This window comes from Otolemur garnettii, unplaced genomic scaffold (assembly GCF_000181295.1).
Source record: "Otolemur garnettii isolate 467f Iridium unplaced genomic scaffold, OtoGar3 scaffold00084, whole genome shotgun sequence".
Taxonomy (NCBI): domain Eukaryota; kingdom Metazoa; phylum Chordata; class Mammalia; order Primates; family Galagidae; genus Otolemur; species Otolemur garnettii.
The window spans coordinates 4,974,361-4,991,750 of NW_003852479.1; the positions used below are offsets into that span (position 1 = coordinate 4,974,361).

General features: G+C 39.1%; 1 protein-coding gene across 1 annotated transcript in view; it reads right to left on the bottom strand.

Moving 5' to 3' along the window:
* ZBBX (zinc finger B-box domain containing) overlaps positions 1 to 17,390 on the bottom strand; it is a 106,983-nt gene that overhangs the window by 35,506 nt on the left and 54,087 nt on the right. The window contains exons 9-13 of the mRNA XM_012808110.1: positions 13,147 to 13,256; positions 12,688 to 12,791; positions 11,227 to 11,306; positions 9,454 to 9,599; positions 3,796 to 4,100 (exon numbers count right to left, since the gene is read on the bottom strand). Coding sequence (XP_012663564.1) covers positions 3,796 to 4,100; positions 9,454 to 9,599; positions 11,227 to 11,306; positions 12,688 to 12,791; positions 13,147 to 13,256 — 745 coding nt within the window. The remainder of the gene's footprint in view (positions 1 to 3,795; positions 4,101 to 9,453; positions 9,600 to 11,226; positions 11,307 to 12,687; positions 12,792 to 13,146; positions 13,257 to 17,390) is intronic.

The following is a 17,390-nucleotide window of genomic DNA, read 5'->3' on the forward strand; positions in this document are numbered from 1 at the left end:
GCAGTCAACAAGACACACACACAAGGAGAACAGCAGACAGTCAACAAGACACACACACAAGGAGAACAGCAGACAGTCAACAAGACACACACACACAAGGAGAACAGCAGACATTTAACCAGACACACACACAAGGAGAACAGCAGACAGTCAACAAGACACACACATGAGGAGAACAGCAGACATTCAACAAGACACACACACACAAGGAGAACAGCAGACAGTCAACCAGACACACACACGAGGAGAACAGCAGACATTCAACCAGACACACGCACAAGGAGAATAGCAGACAGTCAACCAGACACACGCACAAGGAGAATAGCAGACAGTCAACCAGACACACAAACGAGGAGAACAGCAGACAGTCAACCAGACACACACACGAGGAGAACATCAGACACAGGTAAAAATGGGGCAGGGGATGAACGAGGAGACACCTCAGCAAGATAATGTGCCAGTTTTCATGCCCTGGTAAACAGAGCTGGATGGGTGTCTTTCTCTGACGGCCTTTGACCAGTCATCACTGCTCTCTACATACAGAGAACTGAATCCGGGACTGGGTGGGCAGGGGTCACTCCAATTCCACACCCTCCTTGTGGTAAACATCAGCCCCTCCCCTTTATGAGAACACCAGCAGAAAGGGGCAAGCAGCCCCTCTCCAGAAAATCACATCCCTGTCCATGACTTGGAGTGTCCTCACCTGAAATTAGATATTCGCTGCCTTCTTAAAAAATACTTAAGCAATAATTACATTATATAATGTGGAAATCAAAATAGCTGTGCTACATGCAGAGTCTTATCAAGACCTAGGTCTGTGATACTGGAAAATTCTCACAGACCCTCAATAAATCCGCCGAAAGTATTTCAGTAAGTTTGAGTAATTACTTTCTAAATAATTTACCATGTAAAAGCACTGTGCTCAATAATGTCGACATTTCCCACATTTAACAAAGCAACATTGTTTTCACAATGGTAATATAAGGGGTCAAAGGCACTTAGAAGCTTTTTAACACTACATTTTTAATTATAAAATAGTTTAAAGATGTAGGTATAGTCATACAATTAATGTCAGTAATTAGGGAACCCAACTCTTTTATACAGGGCAGTCAGCCTCAGCCGCAGGGAGATACGACCTTTATGGTACTGGAGAGCAAGCATACCTGCTCTTTGCTCTTAGACAGAGACACAATCTCTATCTTCAAAGGCTGTTTGTATAAAAGCAACCTTGAAAAGATGGTTTAGAACAAAGGCAGCCAGTTAAAGATGTGCAAAGCCTGAGAGGCACAAGGGAAACGGTACTCCTGACACTTACCACACCGGTTTTTCCCTGATGCATTTCTCTCCTGTTTCAATTAATTAAGTTTTCTATCTCCCCTATTCCTTATTGTTTTGGATAATGCATTGTAACTGTAATATTTTAAAGTGAACCCAAAGTTCAGTTAAAAAACAGTAACCCATAGTATAGTTGTATGCATATGACTGTACATCACATGTATAATTTTCTAAAACACTACAGTTAATGATTCCACCCTTCTTCACAATATAAGACCTTGCTAGTTTTAACTCTAATCATACCACTAATTTTATAAGTTATGGCTGTATATTATTCACATTCAAATTTATTTTCTGCTCAAATTGGGCACGATAATAATTATTTTATAATACATTTGATATATCTGCCACCCCACTTCTTCCATCTTGCTCCTTTCTTCTTGGTTCAATTCCCTTCATCCTGAAGTCAGCTGCTTCAGTGGGCCTTTCGAGGAGTGTAGTACGTTACCTGAGCCTTTGTCTAGGCATATCATGATTCTACTCTGTCTTGAATGATGGTTTTGTAAGCCTTAGATCTCTTGATTGTTAGTCAATTCTCTTAGAAAGTTAGAGATAACATTACACTGTGTGACGCTGTTGAGGCTGTAAGTAGCTGCCACGTCCGAGCATTTTCCTGCCTAAACAGTAATTGTCTTTTGGAGATAAACTTCCATTATCTCTGGTTCCATTTAAGACTGTTTATCATGTTATGACATGTCTCAAAAATACAAGTGATACTGTGGATATGTTTTTATTTTAACTGCTCTGGAATTATTCTTTGTTAATATTATATAGTCTTAGTAATTCTTTATGTATCTTTGCTGCAATACAATCAATTTTGAAAAATCTACCTTCCGGGTTACTAATAATATATTTATTCACATTTAATATGCTGTTTATTCTATTGAGTTATAATTTTGATGAATATAATTTAAATCTTGGAACTTTTTATAGGATTTCATAAATAGAGGGGTTAATAGTATATTATTCTTAAGTGTTTCGATTCTTTCTTTTCCATTTCAGGTAATTTAAATATAATCACACGGGACGGACCTTGCGTCTCTTTATAGGGCAGAGAGCAGGTTTGTTTACTACTGAGTGTAACAAACGTAATATCTTCATTGAGGGCAAAGGGCAGGCAGGCTTTTGTCTGCCCCAGTTAAAAGACTCAGGTTGTCTGAGGCCAGAAGTCCTGTCCTGTCCACAGGCCGCAGTGTGCACATGTATCAGCCAGCTCTATCCCTGATGCCCTGCAGAAGCCGGGAACCTGGAGCTCCCACCTGTTCTGTTTGCTCCAATTCCTGCTAGCACCAATGCTTTTTTCCCCATTTGAGGAGGCAGAAGATAAGTCCATTGGGTGGGGCTTTATTTTGGAGAATTTATTGTGGGATAACTTGTGAGGATGTCTTTCTAGAATGTTATTAGGATCTACCTCTGCCAGATACATCGGGTAGTAAAGGAATGGATAAAAAAATGTTAATTTATTGGCTCAAAGATTCGAAACAAGAAATGTCTGTTCAATCGTGCGTCTGGGCAGGTATATCTGAATTTATGCTAAATAGAAGTACACGATTTCCGCCTTTCAGTTCAATGATTCATCAACACAACCCAAATTCCCTGCAGTCATCAGTTTCCTTTAATCTTGCTGAACCTCTGGGCATTTCTCCTTTCTCCCAGTGCACTACATCACTGACTGGGCAGACTTTTAGGGACCTGAGTTTTCTGCAGTGGTCTTAGTTCCCAGCCTCATCTCCCTGGCACAGAAAGCCCGTCACAGTGACCAGGTAGCACCTGGTCGAGCTCCGATTCCCCTCTTCAGTGTGGGCACCACAGAAACTTAAAGGACTTTGAAGTGTTTTTAAAATGTTTGACTTACCTAATTTTCAAACATTTTATTAGTAATGATCACAACGACTGAAGTTTTCTAGTGTATGGAACAGAGAGGCAAATACAGTTTTGAGACCTGGCAACAGCCCATGATGAGATATTGACCACTTGGTTCTCTGATGAGAAATGAAAACCACACCTCTGTTTCTTTGTTAGCCACGTTCTCGAAAGAATTATCTTCTTCACTTTATACTTACACTAAGCCACAAAGCCTGGTTCTGCCTATATATCTTCATTTATTTCATTTTTAACCAGTAACTATACTATAGCAAAAAGCGAAAATTGACTTATTATACTGTATTATTCAGAATAATGAATTTCATTTGAAAAATTAACAGCACTCTCAGCATGGTGTACCAGGTGGGCCTTCAAGGATTATTTGTTGCAGAAAACTATTTGTTAAAGTGGCATGTACCGTATTAAAACTTGTTTCAGAAGCCATTCCATTCATGTTCTTTCCCAGATGAGTCCCTCTGCCCCCCCTTAATAATAATAGGCAGCACGTTTGAAGTCCAAGGGAAAGTACCTTAAGAAGGCATTGTATCACCATGACATTTTCTGATTAAATTTTAATATAATAAACATAATATTTACCAGTAGTGACGGTGTAATTTCAGAATCTTCATCATATGATCTCCCATTCAGACTGTTGAATTCCAAGGATTGTTTAATGTCTTGAGACAATTTCTCCTCGATGGAACGTTTTTCTAAATCTACGCTTGGCAAATAATCTTTGTTCTCAGGTGATCCACAGGAACCATCAGACTCTTGATTACTTTTTACATCTATACTTTTCTCTTTTAAATTTCTTTCAGGTACATGGATTTCCCCTGATTTTTCACCATCAGAAGAATAAACATCAAGATCTACAATGTTGTCCAAATCTGTGTTTGAAGTTCCTGCAAATACAGTTTACAAAGGGGACATGAATGAATTTAAACAAATTAATTAAACTGTGTATAAACTAAAAGTTCAGCAGTAAGACATCTTTGTCAATGAGCACTGCTGCATCTTCACTGGATGTTACTTTCCTACGCTACATTCATGCCTGGTGAAGCACAATTCACTTGTCCAGTCAACATGAAGGAAGTAGACTTTTGCAAGGAAGCACAAATTTATTTTGTAATGAAATCTTAAAATTGATGCAAATTTTTCTTCAGAATAGACTAAATTCTATTGCCTTGATAGAAATGAAGTAGTTCAATTCTCACTTCCCCACCCCACTTGCACTCAAATTTTACAACCACAATTCATGTAAAGTAACACACAGGGAACATTCCTTCCCTGTTCTACCTCTTTCCCTAGCATGGGGGACAGCACACGGGGAAACCTTCCAGATGAAAGGACAGCGCCAGGTGGTGGCACAGAGAAAGTGTGGCAAGGACGTTTGCCTCTAGAAAGCTGCAGATTGAGCAAGAGTGTATCAGTCACCCACCTCTTGACATCTGTTTTAAATAAGTCACTGGTTTTCAACCAGTCTGCACAAAGAAATCACCCACAGGTACACTTTAAAACTGTCAGGGTGTGCACTTGACCCCAAGCCAATTAAAACAGATGTCAAGAGTGCGACTCAGGTGCTGGTCTTGTAAATTCCCCCCGTTCAGCTCTCCAGGGGGTTTGTATGTGCAGCCAGGTGCCAAACCCTGGTCTACGTTTTCTGAAGAGCAAAAAGTTCTTTAAAGATATTTATGCCATATTGCTTTCAATTTAAATAAAAGCGTGCATATCATTACCCAGACTGAATAGAGCTTCATCTGGTTATCCCTTATGCTTTTTCCAAAACAAATACAAGTAGGCTATAAAATAATAGACGCTTTTGCTAATATGGCCCCAGTGATGGACATTCTTCTTTACAACCCAAATGACTTACTCATTGCAATCAAATGTCTACATAACTTGACAATTATACACAGTATTTAGAACTTCCGATTCCAGGCACTTCTTTAATAGCGCATGTATCGTGAGCAATAACAGAGTATGTTAAAGCAATACTGTTAGAATAAAGATATCATAAAGGCTATGCAACATGAATAAAGTTTTCACAATAATGCTGTAGTTCCCTCTTAAACCAGAAGAGACATTACCTGATTGTTTGGAAGAAAAAGATGCCATAGCCTACGTTAAAATAATATTTCTATAGGATTGAAATATTTCACTATTGGGATCCATTGCTACTGAAAACTAACCAAACAGTCTTTTAATAATGTTAAAAAAGCAATCCAGGGTGGCGCCTGTGGCTCAAAGGACTACGTAGGGTGCAGGCCCCATGTGCCAGAGGTGGCAGCTTCAAACCCAGCCCTGGCTAAAAACTGCAAAAAAAAAAAAAAAAAAAAAAGATGCAATCCAGAAAGGACAGGTGGTATTTAGTCTATTATTTGAAAATTTTTCATAAAAAAGATGGCTCAACATTTAAATATCAATCTGACCCATGACCTAGATCACATGATCATACCAAGAAATGCAGAGAAAGTATTTGACAGAATTCAACACCAATCCATGAGAAAAACTCTCAGCAAACCACAAAGAGAAGGGAACTTCCCTAATTTGATAAAGAACAACTACAAAAAGAAACCCCTACAGATAACATCATATTTAATGGTGAGAAATTAAAAGCGTTTGTCTTAAAATCTGTAACAAGCCAAGAATATCCCCCGCTCACCAGAACTTCTCAGTATCATACTAGAAATCCTGGCTAATACAGGAAGACAAGAAAAGGAAACAAAACATATATAAATGACAGGTAAGAAGTCTGTCTTTTTTCACAGATGAAATGATTATCTATGTGGAAAGCCCAAGAGAATCACCAAAAAGACCCCTGGAACTAATAAGAAATTACAGTAAGGTTGACAGACTCAGTATTAGCTTTCAAAATACTGGTAATGAACAAGTGGATTGGAAACCTAAAACATAAGACTGACCATTTATATTAGCACTCAAAAAATGACATAAATGTCTTAACACAATAACTAAGAAAATTCCATGAAGGCTATGTTAACTAGTTTGATGAAAATATTTCAAATTGTACATAAAACCAGCACATTGTACCCCATAATTGCATTAATGTACACAGTATGATTTAATTTAAAAAAAAGGACATACTTAAGTACAAATTGAACAAATTATATACAAAATCTATATTAAAAAAACTACAAAGTTTTGACAAAAGAAAGAACTAAATAGGAAAAAAAATCACCATATTTATGAATGAGAAGAATACTAGTTTTCCCTAACTTGATCTATAGATTCACTGCAATCGCAATTGAAATCCCAAATTACTTTGTAGATATTGTTCAACTAGTTCTAAGAAGTAGAGAAAAAATGGCCTGGGATAGCCAACACCATATTAAAGAAGAAGAAAAAGTGGAAAGATTGACACCTTGTTACTTCAAGAATCACTATGAATATACAATAGTTAAGACAGGGTGCCACGGTATTGGTATAAATGTGGACAAAAAGATCAATGGAACAGAATAGGGGCCCAGAGTGAATCTGTATAAATATAGTCACCTACCTTGGTAAAGGAGCAAAGGCAGTCCGGTGGAGAAAAGAGGGTCTTTTTAACAAATAAACAACTGGATATCCACATCTAACAAAATGAATCTAGTCACAGACCTTGAATCCTTCACAAAAATTAACTGAAAATCATCCAGGCTTAGTGGCTCACACCTGTATCCAAGCACTTCAGGATACTGAAGCAGGAGTATAGCTTGAGGTCAAGAATTTGAAGCTATCTGGTAGATCCTGCCTCTACCAAAAATTTTCAAAAAAAAAAAAAATTAACTGGGTGTGGTGGGTGGCACATACCTGTTATTCCAGCTACTTGGGCCTCTGAGGCAGGAATATGGCTCAAGATCAGGAGTTGGAGGTTGCTGTAATCTGTGACTATACTCCAACTTGTGTGGAAGATGGAGCTCTTTTTTGGGGAAAAAAATAACTCAAAATGGGTTATAGACCTAAATGTAAAGTTCAAAAGCATGACACTCCCAACAGATAACATACGTTACAACCTAGATGACCTTGGGTATGACAATAACTTTTTAGACACATCAAAGAAGAAATGGATAAGCTGAACTTCAAACTTTTGCTCTATGAAAAACACTTGTCAGATAGTGAGAAGAAAGCCACAGACTGAAAAAGAATATTTGGAAAAGACTCATCTGATACAATACTACTATCCAAAATATACAAATAATTCCTAAAACTCAACAATAACAAAACAAATAACCCAATCAAAAAATAAGCACAAACCCTGAACAGACACCTCAACAAGGCAGATATGCAGATGGTGAATGAGGATATCGGAAGATGCTCACATCCCGTGTCCTTAGGGGATAACAGCAGTGAGATGTCACTGCATGCTTATGAGCATGGCAGAAATCTGAGACACTGACACCACCACAGGACGTCGAGGATATGGAAGAGCAAGGACTCTCCTTCATTCTGGTGGGACTGTGAAATGGTACAGCCACTCAGGCTCAGGCCACTCTGTCAACGTTTTACATAACCAAACATAATCTCACCATCTAACCCAGCAACTGTGCTGCAGGGTATTTGCACAAATGAGTTGAAAGCTTATGTCCAAATGAAAACCCAGACCTGGCCATTTATAGCAGCTTTATTCGTAGTTGCCAAAGCTTGCAAACAATGAAATGTCCTTCGTAGGGGAATGGATCAATAATGCAAGGCGCATCTACGCAGTGGAGTATGATTCAGTGCTAGAAATAAGGGACGACTTGGGAAACTTCAAATGCCTGTTACCAAGTGAGAGAAGCCAATCAGAAAAAGCTATGTCTTCTAAGACTCCAACTAGATGACACCCTGGAAAACGCAAAACTGTTTCGACAGCAAATGACCCATGATTGCCAGGAGTTAGACAGAGGGAGGGACGAACAGAGCACAGAGGGTTTTTAGGACCGGAAAACTATTCCCTATGATACTATTAATGGTGGATACTTGTCATTAACATAGAATGCATGACATTGACAGTGAACGGGGAGGTAAACTACGCACTTTGAATCATCATAACGTGTCAGGACAGAGTCAACTGATTGAAACAAATGCACCCGTCTGGTGTGGGACACTGGTAATGGGGGAAGCTGTGCACGCTGGGGCCAGGAGCTGGGGGGAGGGGGAATGAGTGTATAGGAACTCTGTGCCCTCTGCTCAGTTGTGCTGCATATGTATGTATGTGCATATATCTATTTATATCTCTCTATATAGAGATATTTAGAGCAGTTTTAGGTTCATGTATATATGTATGTGTGTGTGTATATATCAGTAACACTTGTGTGGGCAACCATGTTCCCCATGCTCCCTAAGCCAGCAGGTGCAGCATGCTCCACTTGGTGAAACCACTCTCATCTCTGGACCACATCCAGACCAGATCAGTCCTAAATTCCCATGTTGGGGTGGTTCAGGTAGTCCATACCCAGCCATAACAATTTAGTGGCCTGGTAGCTGAAAATGTTATGACCAGCAGACCGGCAGAATTACCACAAATTTACTGTTTTCCATCTTCTTCCCAATCAGAAAGTAATCACCAATTATACGACTATTCACTTTAAATATCCCCTCTGGTAGCTCTCACACTCTTGACGTAAGAGATAGTTTTGGGTTTTTCTTAAAATCCTATGTAAACCAAACATAATACATAAAATACAGCTTGACATTTATCCAGTTATTATGTTTTAGCTAGTGACATACTCAAGGTCACATAGAGATTTAAAGCTAGAAATAGAAACAAAACACGACTCCCAGGCCAGCATACTTTGATCTCTTTACACGATGATCTCACTGTATAAGAATGGAAACAGTCGTATGCACACAGCATTCTAATTCATAGAACCCAAAGAAACTACTGGTGACAATAACAGAAAAATACACGAGGTGATTTGTTTAGGTTTTGTGTCACATGAAGCTTTACATCATGTTTGAATATTTGTGGAAGATATGAAATGCATGTGAGGGTGATGAGGTGTCAGACCCTGTCATTAAAGGCCTTCCGTGTTATCCTTATAATTCAGTCCATAATCACTTTTAGAGATCTATATTGGGTTTTCTTATGAATACAAATACTGTTGTCCATTGACTAAAGATCATATTTGCTAGAAAATCATATATTTTCAACTAATTTTCTTCTGAGTGCTAAATTTTCTGGTTTTAAAATGAACAACATAACAGGCAAGCAGTGCTATGGGTTTCATTCGATTACCAACATGAACGGGTGAATCATATGAAGCAATAATACAAGGCTACCTTTTGAATTATTTTTACAGTCTGTAGAGCTGTTTCTCAAACTAAGACGTAAGAGCTCTGTTTTCCCCTTGTTGAAAATGTGACCTTGATGGGTGTGAAGTTCATACAGCAAACTGTTCTTCGGATAATCATGAAACGCATAACTTCCGTGCGCAGGAACGAGCGAGGGAATGAGGTTGAGAGAAATGCCACAAAAAGAAGAAAATAAAGAAGACTCAGTTTATTGACGTAAAAGTAGTAAATAGTAAGTTACGTTAACTTACTATTCGTGCTAACTTTACTGCAGACACATCCTAAATCACCATATCCTAACTAACTCGTCCTTATGTAATGGATACAGAGTAGCGGGTCACCAAGCCCAATCCATTGTAACTGAAAAATTTAAATAGAAAAGTTCTTTTTTAAAACATTCCAAAATAAAGTTGATTTCTCACTTTCTTCTAAAAATGCAGTGTTATCCTTCGAGCTCATTAAAAATCTTATGAAATCAAGGTTTTACTACTACAAACATATTTGTTCATCAGTGAACTATTAGAGTAAAAAGCAGCACGTGGTGTTTAGACTTTGATGTTTAATAACGATGACTATAGTTGCAGTTAAATAACATTCATTAGACTTGAATACTATGCAGTATACATAATAATCCTTGATGTTTATGTAAGCTTTACAGAGGACTACCATAAAACTCATGGATTATAATTAACCAAAAAGGTCCTCCGCATCCCCAGGGCAATGATCAAGTTAATGTGGTCCTACGGGCACCTCCAAACCAAAACTGGAGACCCACCGCCAAACCATGATCAGGAACTTCTTCCACCTTCTCCAGCACCATATGTGGGAGTCACATGATAAGATACATCAAAGAATCAAATTAGAGAACAGAAATATCATTCACTTCCTTGGAGATACAGAAGTGCGTAACATAAACCTGTTCTCTGCTGAACAAAAAGTTGTCTCCTGCCACAACCCTGCTCCCAAAGTACATTTGCTGCTACACATCTCAGTCTTTGCATATAAACATGGGGCTTTTTCAGTCCAAGGACATCACTTAGCCCCAGAGTGGTTGGAAAATACTGACAGGACCCCGAGTTGACCGAAACAAAGAATTGGTGTAAGGGGCACTTAACAGGAGCCTCCTCCCACTGTTTAATCAAGTTGATGCTTTGTAGTCAAACACCTGAAATACTAACGTTTCAACAGCAAAAGAGACTTGAGTAATTTTTAACATTATTAACAGACACAGTTAGATACTATTTTCCATGTGGAAATGACGAAATTCTACAAAACAATTACAAAGCAAAACTATTATATTTCATTTCTTTGTTTTATCACACATCAAAAAATGGAATAATACTGTAGTCGATACTACAGGAGCTCTTTTAGTATCTCAATCTCTTATGTATAAGACTTTTTCACTTAGGGTTTATAGCAAACTAAAGTATCCAGAGTATCTTTGGAGAAAATCAGAATGCTCCCAAGAAACATACTGGACTTGGCCAAAATCTTAAAATAATGCTATTCCTAAATTCCTAATGATCCAAATAGTAGTGGGAGTACAAACATATCATAATGGACAACACTCTAATTGCTAGATATTGTTCAACATGAGAAACATTGCACACAAATGTAAATACGGCTTGTGTAAAATACGTCCTACCGTTATTAAAGTTACATGTTTTTTACGCAGTGAATTTCCCATTTGAAAAGATAGCTGGTGTTTTTCTGGCATGGGTTTTTAATAGGATACAAAGCAAATAGGACGGCCCTTACCTTTGTTGACGGTCTGCCGCAGCTAATTCAACTTTGTAAGCTGCAGCGTTTCCAGGTTCTTCAAATTCCTCTTCATACGTCTTATTAAATGCATGTTACACAACGTCAGTATGTTCAATAAACTTATTACACATTAACCAAGGAATTTACAGGTGACATTTGGAGTGCCTTCTTCCCACAAATGATGTCGTGAGAGCTCCAGGTATATTTTATAGCCCAGGAGCTCCAAGAACACTAAACAAACTCAGCTGATGGTTGTGCAGGGCTGTTGATGTATCAGCCAGTTTATCACGATTATTACACCTGGGGCCAGCAGTAACTTTCATTCAACACGGTAAGTGCTAAGTGCCAAGTGGTTTAGTGACTGAGGAGCTCTTAGTGGTCTGACTAGCACGGCCTAAGTTTACTCTTGGATCTTGGATCAACCATTTAATTAACACAGTGTAAGTGTGTGTGTGTGTGTGTGTGACAGTGTATTATTGTTCAATTTCTCAAATTTATCCAGAAGAGGAATAAAAGTTGCTAGGAAAAAAAAAAAAAAAAAAAGCAGAAGCTGTATAATTCTATCGATCTAAAGAAGAAAGGTGTGTTTAAAGAGACTTTCTCCATTCTTGTCTTTTTCTGTGACAACGGCAGCAAAGAGTAATACCAAGGACGAGAGGGTCCCTCGGCTCCCAGAGGCCCAGAAAATCAGAAATGCCCCAACTCTGTCGCATCCTGAAACTCTGGCCCGGGGCTTCAGCTCTGACGGCTCTGGCCCTCGCTTATCCTGTTTCTGTTTTCTAGAGGTTTGTGTTCAAGTTATCATTCTCTCAAACCTCTTAAATCTGAAATACTATTTCTGCCTTTAAACAGAAAATATTAAATGGCATTCAAGAAACTACGTTTTCACTTAAATGTTATTAAATAGATATTATGTAATGAGGTTGATCTTTGCTAAAAATCCTGATTACATAAATAACTCAGCTGACAAAACACCAAATTACATTTCTATAAGTTAAAATAGTGATCCCCACACTGCATGCTTCAAAAAAAAAAAAAAATGCCAATTCAGCTCACAAATTTACTCTCTACAAAAAAAAAAAAAAAATACCGTTTCATTCTCATCACCGTATTTAAATTCGAGCACTTGTACATTTCCTGCTAAACCAGTGGTTCTCAACCTTCCTAATGCCGCAACCCTTTAATATAGTCCCTCGTGTTTTGGTAAACCCCAACCATAAAATTATTTCCGTTGCTACTTCATAACTATAATTTTGGTACTGTTATGAATAGTAATGTAAATATCTGATATGCAGGATGGTCTTAGGCAACCCCTGTGAAAGGGTCGGTCAACCCCCAAAGGGGTCATGACTCACAGGCTGAGAACCGCTGCTGAACTATGCTAGTTATGAAAGACGTCTTCCTGGAAATGGCATGCAGGTGTGTGATAAGGCTCAGGAATGGTCGATATACACTCACATCCTCCAGCTCCACTATCTTTAGAGATGGCTCAGGTCTCTCTGTGCTTAAGTCTTCTTCAATTGACTGAAAAAGATTCAGCTGTTGTACTTTGATTTCTTCAACTAGGAAATAAGTTTGAAAAGTGATATTATCAAATCTTTCCTGACATTTTCCTTCAAATAATATAACCAGCAATAAAAGGGTGGTGTTCTGTGCATCCACACCAGGGCTAAGACAGGTCGAGTGAAGTACCCATCTTCTCAGCATCTAATTTGTACATGAAGCTATTTGCAGTAGGCAAAGCCAATCTAGAGAACGGGAAGAAGTGAGCATGCAAGATTTGGAACCAGAGGTAAAGGGTTATATAATATAATCGAGAAGGGTACGTTAAAGAAAGAAAAGTAGATGCTGGTTGATGCTTAGTGTACATAATTTGAAGTAATAACTTTAAAAACGTCTAATCACGCCTGAACTAACCGTCACTGTCCTCCTCATTTTTGCTTTGAGGAATCTGTTTCTCACTAGGGGTTTCACACGGATGTATAAAAGTGTCGGGCAGCGTGTTCAGGAGCTGCTCTTGTGGAGTCCTACAGGACGAGAGAGAGAAGCAGTTAGAGCACCGACACACACCATCTGAGCCGTTCCCAAACAAGATCTTGATTTATTCATCAAATGAGCGAGTATACAAAATTAATGATGAAACCATGACTGCTCCTTTTACTCAAAGAACCTAAGTGCAACTGTGTAACAGACTCTTCATGTACTAAACAAAAACCTCTGTAAGTCAACTTGGCACCACCCAACATTTTAAAATTGCATATCCCACTGCTTTTCATTTAAGATGAAAATCAAAGTTATGACAGAGGTCGGTGTTCTCTCAGAAGCCACATGGAGTCCATAAAACACACCACGCTACTTACGAAGCTGACTTAGGAATGTGAGTGTTATCTCTCAGTCTTGGCATTTTGTCAATGAACTCCAGGGGAACCTGAGGGCATCTGTCTAAACTTTCCCCACACCAGCAGGGTAATAAACAGGTTCCTGAGATGTGAATGTGAGGCGTCCGGCTGTGGCATCTATTCCCTAATTAACAGTGGGAACTGATGCACCCATTTCACGTGGAAGGCACTGAAGCCCAGGGAATCTCAGGGGTTGAGAGTATGTGTGCGGTTCCAGAGGACGGTCCCAGATTGGTGGGAGGGAGGTCACTGTTCAGCACGGATACGCAGCTGCAGAGACCATGGAAGCTCATGAGGTCCTGGGTAAAAGGCGGGGCCTTCTTGATGATACAAGAACTTAAAACATACCAGGTGCTGTTCCTACCAATGTTGGTATATTAAATTTTAGTAAATATGAAATGGGCCCTAATATTGTCTCAATGTTATAGTCGAAGAAACTGAGACGCAAAGCTGTGGAGCAACTTGTTCGGGCACCGGGCAGTGAACGCAGGAGGGAAGCCTGGAAACAGCAGTCTGCTTCTCCAAGTCCAAGTCCACGGTCATGGCTGTGTTCTTATTTTACATTTACTGCCTTTTCTACAACTTGCAAAGGCACTAAAAATCGGATAATGTTCTGGTAGTCTATGATTATGCCCATCCCAATATAAGTGTATTTATATATATATACATGTACATAAATATATCAGAAGTCTATCAGATATTCATGGATTATTTAATTTTGTGTCTTAACAAATCTGATGAGCATGGCATCTTACATCTATAATTTATCTAAGTCATAGATACAAATACTAAGTGGTTTATGCTCAAAGATAACCTGGCCTCAGGACACAAGACACTTCTTTCCCTCTGACCTGGATCTACTGAACTAAATTTCTTCATACACATACGAATGTACTTCTGTTCAGATACTTCTTCTTTATAAATTGAAAAAGTCTCTAATTTTACGAGTAAAGGCCCTGAAACAGTGACTTACAGAATTAAGACAATGAAATATTGGAGATTAATCGGCTCTATAATTTTTTTTTAAACTCTATATTTCACAAATGGGAAAACTTGGGCCAAGAAAATGTGAATGATTTGCCCAAGAACAAATAACCAATTAGTGAGCACATCTGGCTTCTGGTTATCAGAACTCTGATATTAATATATTATTTTCTCCTTTCTTTCTTTTTTTTTAAATTTCAAAATATTAAGAGGAAACAAATGTGTTTGATATGTGGCCTGAGTCAGGGCTGTGAAGTGTGCCCCTCATTCACGCGGCGTTCCCTGGACCGGCTGGGTGAGTTTTAGAGCCGCCCTCTCCCGCTGCTGCTTGATTTCCTATGACTTCTTCCCCCTTCTGGGCACCTGTGTGCCCATCTGTCCGTTCCAGTCCACTGGAGAGTATACTGGGTGTTTGTTTTTTTTCCATTCTTGAGATACTTCATTTAGAGTAATGGTCTCAAATTCACAAATTTTAAACTCACACTCACAAATTTTAAAGGACCTCATCCTATGTTGGGCTGAATAGTACTCCATGGAATACACATACCATAGTTGTTAGTCCACTCATGAATCGATGGGCCCCTGGGCTGATTCCACATCTTTGCTACTGTGAACTGTGTTTCAGTAAACATCGGAGTGCAGGCATCTTCTTAATAAAGACTGATTTTCCTCTGCATATATACCCAGAAGTGGGAATTTATGAAAATGATCCCAATGGCAATTACAATAGCAATGAAACTAAATAAATGGGATCTGATTAAGTTAAGAAGCTTCTGCACAGTTAAGAAATTATCAACCAGGCAAACAGAAAACCTACAGCATGGGAGAAAATATTCACAATCTGCACATCCGATAAAGGACTAATATCCAGAATCTGCAAAGAACTCAAATCAATCAGAAAAATAAAAGTAATGTTTCTTTTAAAAAGATTTTGGTACATGAATAAAAGATGAAAATATCATTTAGAATAGTATGAATAGTATTAACCGTATTTTCTTCTTTAAAAAATTTGAAAATATTTATTGAGCCTTGACCAATCAGCTGGGGAAACACAGAGGAACGGCTCTAAGCCTGTGTGTGCACCGTCCTCAGGCCATCTGATGACCGACCTTCCCTGGCCACCTTCCCAAGTGGCCAGAGAAGGTTTTTTAAATGATGGGTCTTGTACCCACTCTCAGAAGTATAAAAACTGCTTTTGATGATCAGATAGAGTTGAGGACCTGGCAATGAAAAGAGTAGGGGACCTGGGGTCAGAATAGCAGCTAACTGCTAACATCTACCATTAAAATACTCGATCCAAAGCTTCTGTATTCTTTGAAGTAGCTTTTCTAGATTTACGGATCCACTGGAAATGTTGCTATTAAGGTCTATCAGTGTGATTGTGTTGTCACAAATGGCATATTTTGTTCTTTTTTAAGGCTGGACATTCCATTGTGCATATATGTGTGTGTGTATGTATGTATGTATGTACACACACCCACAAACATAATATCTTCCATTCATCTGTTCATGAACTTAGGTCACTTCTATCACTTGAAGGACGTTACAGTATTTGTACTAAGCCAAACACACACACACAAAAATGCCGTATGATCTCACTGATACGTGGAATCTAAAAACATTGAATGCAAAACCAGATGGCACATGTGTAAGTGGTTGCCAGGGCTGTGGGGTGGAGTACCGCGGAGAATGCTGGTCAATAGGCACACGAGTTTCAGTTAAGCAGGATGAGTAAGTCCTGGATATCTAATATACAACACAGTTACAAGAGGAGATCTTCAGTGTCCTCACCACACAGAAAATTAATAACTGTGTGAGGTGAAGAGCACGTTAATTATCTTAATTGTGGTCACTATTCACAATGTTTATCAAAGCATCTCATTGTACACCTTGAACAGGTATAATTTTTATCAGTTATACTTCAAGAAATCTGAGAGGATAAAGATCTATCAATACATATTGATTACAGGTGCAATACATTTTGCAGGTGCTGAAATTGTCTGTGCAGCTCCTAATCATGTCTCAGCCACTCAAGGGCCCGTGAGTGGAGCAGCTGGTCAGATTGTATAATCACCACCATGCAGTATTGGAAATGGGCCTGTCTTTGGAAGGACCAGCCTATAATTCTTGCACCCCTGGGTATCACCCTTGTGATGGGTTTCCTGGATGGTATCCTGCTGGAACTGCAACACTGTTCTCTTTCCCTCCTAAAAGATATTGCAACAGGAAAAAAGGAAGTTTCCTTCAAAGATCTGGATACGGTCATTCCCATGGGCACCATGCCAAGAAGGGAAGCCACAGAAAAGAAAGATTTACAGAAAGCAAATGTGAAAATCCTCAAACACCAGGGTGCAGCCTTGGAGAAATATGCCAAGAAGATGTGGGTAAACCAGCCAACCCCAACTGCCCAGCTCCCACCAAGGCAGCCCCACCGGACCCCAAGAAGAACTTCAGCAGCTTGACTAGTTTAGATCACAACCAAGCTGAAGCTCGAATTGCTCTTAAACTTGGTGTGACAGCTAATGATGTAAAGGACGTCATTTTCTGGGGAAACTATTCCTCAAACCAGCGTCCAGATGTCAACCTCGCCAAGGTGAAACCACAAGAATAGAAAGTTGTTTAGGAAACTCTGAAAGATGACAGCTGGCTCAGGGGAGAGTCTATCTCAACCTGCAGCCATACAGCTGGCTCAGGGGAGAGTCCATCTCAACCTGCAGCCATACAGCTGGCTCAAGGGAGAGTGAGTCCATCTCAACCTGCAGCCATACAGCTGGCTCA